This window comes from Filicampus tigris, chromosome 10, assembly GCF_054856515.1.
Source record: "Filicampus tigris isolate MCC_2025a chromosome 10, RoL_Ftig_1.0, whole genome shotgun sequence".
NCBI classification, from domain to species: domain Eukaryota; kingdom Metazoa; phylum Chordata; class Actinopteri; order Syngnathiformes; family Syngnathidae; genus Filicampus; species Filicampus tigris.
The window spans coordinates 22,859,334-22,869,139 of record NC_141226.1 but is presented as its reverse complement, the minus strand read 5'-3'; the positions used below and the strand labels follow the sequence as shown (position 1 = coordinate 22,869,139).

The 9,806-nt window shown below is 42.2% G+C and overlaps 2 protein-coding genes across 2 annotated transcripts; one reads left to right on the top strand and one right to left on the bottom strand.

The window, feature by feature from the left end:
* Positions 1-544: 544 nt before the first annotated feature.
* On the bottom strand, positions 545-2,179 carry rps28 (ribosomal protein S28). The gene is made up of 4 exons (XM_086043332.1): positions 2,097-2,179; positions 1,751-1,798; positions 831-953; positions 545-670 (listed from the first exon to the last, which is right to left on the bottom strand). The coding sequence occupies exons 1-3, from the start codon at positions 2,133-2,135 to the stop codon at positions 831-833; spliced, it is 210 nt and encodes a 69-aa protein (XP_085899458.1). The 5' UTR covers positions 2,136-2,179; the 3' UTR covers positions 545-670.
* Positions 2,180-3,520: 1,341 nt separating this feature from the next.
* On the top strand, positions 3,521-9,448 carry LOC147141391 (potassium voltage-gated channel subfamily V member 2). Its single transcript, XM_086043072.1, has 4 exons — positions 3,521-4,257; positions 5,075-5,708; positions 6,883-7,008; positions 8,723-9,448. The coding sequence occupies exons 1-4, from the start codon at positions 3,731-3,733 to the stop codon at positions 9,038-9,040; spliced, it is 1,605 nt and encodes a 534-aa protein (XP_085899198.1). The 5' UTR covers positions 3,521-3,730; the 3' UTR covers positions 9,041-9,448.
* Positions 9,449-9,806: the final 358 nt, after the last annotated feature.

The following is a 9,806-nucleotide window of genomic DNA, read 5'->3' as shown; positions in this document are numbered from 1 at the left end:
AGAAATTAAAAATTATAACCTGAAAAGCTAAGTTGAAGTATAAAATTCAAAAGGCCATATAAACACAATTCATCACATGAAGGAAATGACAGAGTGGCAGGTGTTTGTGTGTTCTGCAGATTGGTGCCTTGCTCAAAGTAATCATTCCAACAACTCATCCCAAATGTTCATAGCTTGAACAAAGCCCGAACCAGTAGTTGTGCTCAATAGGCCAGTGATGGTCCAAGGTTAGTTATTTGGCCACACTCTAGCTAACGATCACTTGCACAGCACCGCAGATTTCTTTTTATAGGTTGGATACATTACACCGCACATTTTGAGGATTCCAAAAGCTAAGATGTTTAGAACCAAGTCTAAGATGTTCTTTTTATAACTTAGAATAAACTTACTACTAACTCATATATTAGCAATCGGAACGTGGACAGATTATTTTTTTGTGTTACGACCGCATAATGCTCACCTTGTATAGTAAGCAGAGCCAAGCGGTGAAACAGCAAAAAGTTTAAAAAAATAAATTTAAAAAAAAAGGAATGGCTGGCACATCTTTCTCTCAATGACCACATTTATTTGAAAAACATTTTAACAAGCGAGATGTCAGCCTTGACGTGTGAAACTTGACAGGAGTCATCTGCTCCACAGCGCAGGGTCAGCACCGCGACTTCAGTGGGCTCTGCGAGGGCACAAAAAAGAGCAGTCAGAAGATCAACTGCAATTTGTGACAAATGAATTCAGATACTTTATGAGTACATCTGTAACTGAGCTCGGAGAAACACCACAAGCTATGCCAAATGCTACAACTACATAGACTGCGTATGTTGTGGTGAGCTCACCTATCGAAGCCTCCTGGCTTCTCTTTCAGACTCCAGAAGCGTCAGCACATCTCCTTCCCTGACTGGGCCCTTAACGTTCCTGATGATTGAACGGTTGCTGTCATCCATGAACTCAACACGGACCTACAAGGAAGATGGCACATTCGTTCTTAAAGGCACCAAATTTTACTTTAGGAGGAGAGACTTCCAACCAGGGATCGATCATCTGGTGTGCCCAAGGAAATTATCCAATTCCTTTTAATTGGTGCAAAAATAGTTATCGGTTAACTACAAATCTTTTTGTTCATCCATTTATGCCGCTGACATATAGTGACAGGTAGAATATGTCCCATGCTCAATAAAGGTCAGTAAAGACTAACAAACAAACAGACAAAGCACTGCGCACGTATAACGTGTTTTAGCAATTCTATAAAAAAAAGTATGTCTAGCGTTGGAGAAACATTTGTGCTATAGGGACACATTTGTTGTTTTGTTTTTAAATATAACATTTGTAAAAAGGAGATAAACACAAAATGAATATGCAATATGTAAAACGAATGGCAATTTAAAGCTAGGCTTCGCTATGACCAAACTTGTAAATCTGATTAGCCTCTATACAAGACTTTTGAAATAATATATTTACAAAAATGATCTTAAGCAGTTAAGCAAAATCCGTCATTGATATAATACGAGCACATTACATCCTGTGATTTAAGGTCAATCTTCACATCGTATTATTATTTTTATATTAAAGCAAGGACAGCTATTGTTACCACTATCATGGGCAATTAGTCATCCCCAAAAAGCCATGAAATATTTGGTACTCGTCTCAGAATATATTTCTAAATGCCAGGCACTTATATGTATGAATATGAATATTCATCAGTAGATATTAACAAAAGCCGTAAAATGGTTGAACCGACATTTCAGCCGCAGCATACCTGTGTACATTGTCCCTGGGAGCCAGTTCTTCCAAGCACCCTGGTTACCTGAAATAAAATAAATAAGGTTAATCACGCAATACTTATAAATCTATTTAGAAAAATACAAAACCGGAAGCCAGGCGTCAACAACGACGTTTAAAACGTTAGCTTAGCTTTCGAAGTTAGCCCTCGGGACCAACAGGCCTTCGTAACGGAGAGACCAGTCGAGAGGAACCGATAGCTAATCCGGTCAAACTGTGTCATTTAACTCCAAGATTTCGGTTCATTGTAGGACATTGGGTTACATATTAGATGTATATTCACGTCAAATTGACGAATCACACTTAAATAAAGCTTTTCTTACTCTTGCGAGCTTGATCGGCTGCACGCGGCTTGCGTCCATGTTGGTAGCTTCGACCGGAAAGGACGTCACAGAAAAAGCGGAAGTAGTATAACACAACGATGACGCTTAAGTTTAAAGTTTCATTTTTATTTGTGTAGCGATTTTAATGTTAAATTAGTGTATATCTGAATTTCACTGTAAAAAAAAAAAAAAAAGTAAAACAATAAAATGCTATTTAACTGTAGACCGTACCATTATACAGTACAGTACACTCGTTCACCTGAGGGATGTGCACTTGCACTTTCTTCTTTACAACTCAAGAGTTTTAGCTCCATTTCAAAAGTTTGCCTTTCCAAAAAAAGTGTTTTATTTAAGTGTGCTGTATTCAAGTATCATTATTTAAAACAAAAATAGGTGCATAAAGATTAGAGACACCCCTAGAAATCTTAATACAAGTGTACTAGACAACTAGATGTCACATCCACATTGTATACTGTACTTCATTGATATAAATGTAAGGCTTGCTTTAATAAATTTGCAAACTTTTTTTAAATTTATTACACATTTTCTTTGCTGAGCATATCCTTATGCAATAATGTTCTACTTTACATTATTTTTACTTCCACTCTAAGAAGGACTTAATTTTATTTACAATTGAGTTGTACAGGTTATAGGTAACTGTAATGTTGGAAAAAGTTTTGAAAGGGTTTCTTTGTCTCTTTTTTCAGTGTCATCAACATTTGGTATTCGAACAGGGGTGTGCAGACTTTGTATATCCATTCTAAGTACTAAATATAAATGTTTTGGATTCACTCAAAATTATATTAATGCTGAAGTTTGACACTGTCGGAAAGGTATTCACTTTCCAATATGTTTTTTTTATTGTGGTTCACAGTAGTGTCAAACCGCCACGTCATCATACTGAGAACTGTTAGATTCATTTTCAAGATCACAATCAACTAATTTATAATAACATACAACATTTAATATGTAATTTATAGCATATATAAGAATGTATCTATGAAAACACTTTTTTTTTGTTATTTGTAACATTTTATTTGATTTATTTTTGCCATGCAAAATTTCAGAACTTGGTGCTTTCATATTTAAAAGGACAGGAAGTGTAATTGTAATTTATTTTTAAAGACATGACAAGGATTATTGTGACTCTCTTAACCTTTTTTTCTTTAAAAATTTTTTTTTTATTAACACACCGTCTTTGAGAAACGTATTTGATACGAGTTATCGAGCAGGACGGTTAGCCTTTACCATTAGTGCGGACTTGGCTGGTTGGCAGCTTCGTTAGTAATGTAACCCCATCATCCCAACACTCTCGTCGTCGTCAGAGCTCCAAGCCTTAAATCGCAACACTAATCCCCGTGAACAGTATTTTTAACTTGCGTTTGGACAGAAAGAGCAGCAATAGGATTAGAGAATCAGCGAGGCGGCCGAATCCCCAACTCATGCGGCTGATCTTCTTGCACGCTGAGAGACGAGCACTGCGGCTTTTTCAACCTGTAAGCATTCGCCCCCCACGGAGGACGACATCCGGTTTGAATGGCGATTCTCTGGAATATTGTTGTGGTCGTCAACCACTGACTTCAATCTACAGAATTTGTTTCGTTGGGCTGAAGGCGCTGTGAGGAGCTGCTACGATGGAGGCTATGAAACCCAAATTGAAAGTGCTGAAGAAGCGGCGCTCCAGTCTCTTTGCCACCATCAAACGGGAAAAGAGCTTTTCACAAAGCGTAGAGGAGCAAGAGGGCGAATTCCCTTTTTCCCAGGACAGTTCTGTGAAGCTATGGACATCCATGGACAACCTGGGCACTCCTGATGGGCAGAAAGCCCAGAGCAAAGACGCATCGAAACTGAGGAAACCGAACATCGTGAACCTCAACGTGGGCGGGAAGGTGTTTCACATCCCCAAACATCTGGTCCTGCGGTACCCCAAAACCAGGATTGGAATCCTCGCCCTGTGCGAAGATCCGGCCAAGCGTCTGACGCTCTGCGACGATTACAACGTTCTGAACAATGAATTCTTCTTTGACAGGGACCCAACGTTTTTCCACTACATCTTCCACTATTACTGCAGCAACGTCTTGTGGGTGATGGACAGTCTCTGCCCTATCAACTTTGAGGAAGAGATGGCTTTCTGGGGGCTGAAACTCAAGGCCACGCCAAGGTGTGCTATTCATTCAATTCTCGTCGACCGCTAACCCTCCGACGCGTTTCGACAATCGACGGCAATCAAAATACCCATCCGTCCCTCTTCGATACCGCTTCTCCTCACTGGGTTGACTGGTCAGCAGGAGCCTACCCAAGCGGACTTTGCGCGAGAGGAGGTGGTTGGCCTTGGACCGGTTGCCAACCAATCGTACGGCACATATACGTAGACAAACAATCATTCAACCTAAGGGCAATTTAGGCCGGGGGTGCCCAAGTTTGTTCAAATTCAGCTGATCATTTTGGTGCGCTGCATGGGGGAGGGAGCCATTTAGCTCTCGGGGACCGGACTTGGGCACCCTGGATTTAGGGTCCCTCATTCCTCATCCGTCAGCAGCCAGGGTAGCCGTCCGTCTTTTGTCAGTCCGTCATTTTTCGTGACGAACCAAACTGTCATCGTCCTTCCGTCGGTTAAGTCCGTCAGTTAGTCTGTTAGAAGTCTGTCGGTCAGTCAGTCCACCCTACCGCCTCCCCACAAAAATAAACAAACAAAAAAACGCCCGCAAAACAACGGTTAGTGCCGATTACACTGACGGGCGAAAACCTACTTCCGTTATTCGTTGCGTTCGTCATTTTCAAAACGTCATTCGTCAGCAAAATGGGTGGTCATGGGACGGCTTGAACCAGTCTGAGAACTGTCTGTATTCCCACCGCATTCACACAGGTTCCCTTGGAAACATTCACCCGTTGGTCTTTGAACGGTCATGTGGGAATCTCGAAAAGTCCAAATGTGTACTTTTACGGGGGAGTTCCTCGCATCTTCTTGCTCTCCTCAGGTGCTGCCGTATTCTGTTTGAGGAGAAGGTGGACGACATAAGAGACCAACTGAAGGTCAACCAGGAGCTGATCGACGAGATCAAGCCTCACCAGGATGACGAGGGCTACAAGACCATGTTCCTGGGCAACTTTCGGAAGATTCTCTGGGACCTGATGGAGAACCCTTACTCGTCCATGTCCGCCAAAGCCTTTGCGGTGTTTTCCAGTCTCTTTGTGCTCATCTCCATCGTTTCCATGACGATGAACACGGTGAAGGAACTCCGGCAATACAAACTGGCCGGCAAAACCTACATGGAGTGGGTGGAGATCGCCTCCATCCTTTTCTTCACCTTGGAGTACTTCCTGCGCTTGCTCACCACGTCCGACATCAAGCATTTTGTCAAGAGCGCTCTCAACTTTGTGGACATCGTGGCCGTCATGCCCTACTTCATCCAGATCATGTTTGAGACGTTTGTGATCGATTCCGAGGACATGAGCGCACAGGAGGATTTGAAGGCCATGGCGCGGGTCAGCAAAGTCAGCAAGGTGCTCAAAGTTGTCAAGCTGATGCGCATCTTCCGCATCCTCAAGCTCGCCCGTCACTCTACGGGCATGAGGGCGTTTGGCTTCACCATTCGACAATGTTCGGAGCAGGTAGGAAGCGATGCGAAACATCGGACGAATACGGTATACCCGTGATTCACAACGGCCGCCGCGGGAAATGTTCATTGTTTCATTTCATTGTACGGACTTACGACAAATAATAGGGTGCCCGCCCGTCGCCATTTCGACAACAGGATCGATTTGTGTTGAGTCGGTCCATTTGTGAGTAAATTAAGATGACGTCATCGTTATTTCAATTTCTATATTTTTGGGCGACATTTGGGATGTTGTGCCATGAGATATTGCTACATATGTACCGTGACTCAAGAAAGCTTGAGAAACATTGCATTATAGAGGTGATATAAATTGGTTCAGTCATATTATCATTGACATAAAATGATGAAACTGAACATGAAGATGAACATAGCAACTCGTTTTTCATGAGCTGAGCTTTTTCACGCACATGAATTTGTGTGAATGAGCACCTCTCCTTTGCCGAGATAACCCATCCTCCACACATAATGCTGATTAGACAGTACCTCTGGCTGCCCACAGTAAAAAGGCACTCTACAATGTGCAGGTGTATTTGATTTTATGCTTTCACCAAAACAAAAGACAGACCCAAGACCTAAATCCAACTGAAAATATGAAGAGCTTCTTTCCAAAACGAAAACATTCTTGCTGCCATGCATTAGTGTATAACGAATGTGTGTATAATGTGTTTAATGAATTGTTTAGAGAGGAAGGCAACCAAAACATTTTTTTTTGTGTTCTATGCAAGCCCACTAGGTGAAACAAGGCAATCTGATAAATATTGCGTTTGTGGAATAATCCAAAAGTGAATCCACTTGTTTTTAGCCATCTGAGGGGGCGGCCATTTTGTCACTTCTGTCGACTGAAAACGACGTCACAACTGCTCAGGCAACGACCAATCACGGCAGACCTGTTTTCTGAAGCTGAGCCGTGATTGGTCGACAGAAGACAAAATGGCCGCCCCCTGATATGGCTAAAAAGAGGTGGATTTTGCTGCTTAACTCATATTCCACAAAGGCAATATTCATCGGAATGCCGTGTTTCAATTAGTGGGCCTGCTGGGAACATATTCTTGAAAAAAAAAAAAAAAGAAGTGTTTGGGTTGATTTCCACTTTAACAGGACAAAAATCAACAAACAATGTTGCCTTTGAAATAAAAACCAACACTGACCTTTGTGTTGTCATCTTTTAGGTGTGTTGTCTGTTTCTCTTCATCGCCATGGGCATCTTCACCTTCTCAGCTTTGATGCATTCAGTGGAGGTGGACCAGCCTGGAACACCATTCAGCAGCATCCCAGATGCCTGGTGGTGGGCAGCGGTAAGGATCACGTACTGACATGTTGTTCCACCCTCACCCCCACCCCCAAAATTTAAATTCAATATATGACAGTGTACCACAACAAAATTGGATGACCGACTTAATAGCAAGTGGCTCCCATTTTGGAATGAAAAAAAAAAAAAAATGTAATGATTTTATCATCACAAACATCTGGACCCTGACACCTTTTATATGCTCAATCTCACAAAGTCCGCGACGTCGCCATATGTCACCTATTTTGTTTACATAAAAGGCTTCCATGTGCTGCTAAAATCGTAATTTTTAGTCCGTTTCACCCCACTTTCCTTTTGGATTTTTTTTTTTTTCTTTTCGGGACCTTGTGGCAGCTGTTGACTTATGTAGTGTCGGTCTAATCCACTGTGATACCGTCTGCTTTGAGTCAGTGATTACATTTGAAGGAATTTGCAGCTCATTCCTAAAAAGCTCGACGGACGATTTTTAAAATAGCAGTGGGCAACAGCAAATTTTAATTAGAGATGGCTTCAAAAACAGAGCCTAACCTTTAATTAATAAATATTACTAAATATATTACCAGCACTATTTCACGCATTATTATAATTCTGATGATAATGATGATGATGAAAACTGGATGTGCCAGAGAAAAAAAAAAAACAAGGGGAGATTTGGAATCGGCGTGAAAAAAAAAAGTCTAGAAAAGTTTACTTGCATTTCTGATGTGAAAAAAAAAAATGTTAAAAATGTGTTGTGTAATCGTTACAGCAATCAACACACCAGCATTTGAAAGTATAATTAATTTATAAATGAAAATATCTTATAAGAAAGTAGATTTGGAGTTTTGGAAGTTGTTTCACGATCGTGCTGAGGTGTGTCGAATGAGGTGAGGAGCTCAGTCAGGCTCGGAGATGCATCGGGAGGTAAGCAGTGCCACCTTGTACTCGTTCCGAGCACAGATGAGGAGGTGCTTGTATTTCTGCACTCTCATCAGGATCCTTGCCGCACTGTTCCGAAAATACAGTACTGCGGCTTTTGGACGCTTGTGCTGGGATTCCCGTCGAGAAGTCAACTGCAGTAATCTAGTCCAGAGGAGGCAATTTGAGCGCAAAAGACAAGTTCAGGCTTAGAATCAATGATAGGATTTTCACATTAAGCCCGACTGAAAGAAAAAACGTTAGGTATCGTATCATGAGCTGTTTGAATAGGACAAGAATTCTCAAATTCTCTCGGGATTCCAAAACATCACTTAAACAATTCAATTAAATGTCAGTGCTACTGGGGGGGGCACAATGATGCGTTACCCCCAAAACTGCACACTTGTAGACAATGGCTGGAAACATGACGATCGAAAATGCAACTTCCCCCCACTTCCCCTGTCGGATGTTCCGCTGCTGTGGCTGCTTTAGAGTGCCTCGTTGTCTGCCATGAGTGCACGCACGGCACACAGAGACCGGTAGCGGATGGGATTTATTTCAAAAAGTCAGACTTGACAGTCAATGTGTGGCCTGGGGCTTCAGGTTGGCGTGGCCACTTTAGAGCGCCTTGTTGTTGCCGCATGAAAAAGCCCAACGACGACCCGCTGGGATGCTGCACATCCCAGCCACTGGCTTCATTTGGCATCATTTTGAAGCTCTATTGTACATACTTGATTCAAATTTCGCCAAATTGCTAACAAGGCGGTTTAGAAGACATTTACTTTCCCTTTGCAGGATCTTGAAGTTTTGTCCTCTTTGTCTAGGTGAGCATCTCCACCGTAGGCTACGGGGACGTGGTTCCCATCTCTTACCTGGGGCGCTGCGTGGCCTTTGGCTGCATCTCGTTCGGCATCATCCTCAACGGCATGCCCATCTCCATCCTCTTCAACAAGTTCTCCGACTACTACGCCAAACTGAAGGAGCAAGAATACACCTTTTCAAACACCGAGCGCACCTTCCAGCTCAAGAGACGTCTGCAGAACAAGTGTAACAGCTGCTTGCATCCCCAGGCCGAGGATTCCGACGACGAGGTCCACTATCGGCCCGGCGGGAGGCAGACCACTTTCGAGGTGGAAGAGTAAAAAAACAACAACAACAACAACAACAACAACAACAACAACAAAAAACAGCCAGCCTGCAACCTCGCTAAAATTTAATGGCCTTAAATGCTTGCTACTTAAGTTGAAGGATGCATTATGAACAATACACATGAAGTGAAGACAACTACCAGACAATACTGATGCGATGCTATCTTTGCATCAAATACAAAAGATGCTCACATGTGTATAAATAATAATGTTGATATATGCAAAGGGAGGGTTGACATCACTCGCTGTCCGTCATGTATTATTAAAGAAGACAATTTATGCATAAAAAGGTTTTCCGGGGATTCTGATTTTATTTGGCCAAAAAGACACAAAGGATAAAGAATTACAGCATGCTCAAATCAATCCAAACATATTTTTTCGAGAATATGTTCCCAGCGGGCCCACTATTGAAACACGGCATTCTGATAAATATTTCATTTGTGGAATATGAGTTAATCCACTCGTTTTTAGCCATCTCAGGGGGCGGCCATTTTGTCATTTCTATCGACTGAAAATGACATCACAACCGCTCAGGTAACGACCAATCACGGCTGACCTGTTTTCTGACGCTGAGCCGTGATTGGTCGTTACCTGAGCCATGAGTAGTTGCGATGTCATTTTCAGTCGACAGAAGTGACAAAATGGCCGTCCGAAGAGATGGCTATAAACCAGTGGATTAACTCTTATTCCACAAGCGCAATATTTATCAGAATGCCTTGTTTCAACTAGTGGGCTTCCATAGAATATGTTCTTGAAAAAA

Bases quoted from the DNA above. Each gene is read 5' to 3' on its own strand.
- rps28 (XM_086043332.1), bottom strand. From the start codon at position 2,135: ATGGACGCAAGCCGCGTGCAGCCGATCAAGCTCGCAAGA. The intron at 1,799-2,096 runs GTAAGAAAAGCT...ATTTTATTTCAG, and splicing joins AGCCGATCAAGCTCGCAAGA to GTAACCAGGGTGCTTGGAAG. The intron at 954-1,750 runs GTATGCTGCGGC...TCTTCCTTGTAG, and splicing joins CCCAGGGACAATGTACACAG to GTCCGTGTTGAGTTCATGGA.
- LOC147141391 (XM_086043072.1), top strand. From the start codon at position 3,731: ATGGAGGCTATGAAACCCAAATTGAAAGTGCTGAAGAAGCGGCGCTCC. The intron at 4,258-5,074 runs GTGTGCTATTCA...TGCTCTCCTCAG, and splicing joins AAACTCAAGGCCACGCCAAG to GTGCTGCCGTATTCTGTTTG. The intron at 5,709-6,882 runs GTAGGAAGCGAT...GTCATCTTTTAG, and splicing joins TTCGACAATGTTCGGAGCAG to GTGTGTTGTCTGTTTCTCTT.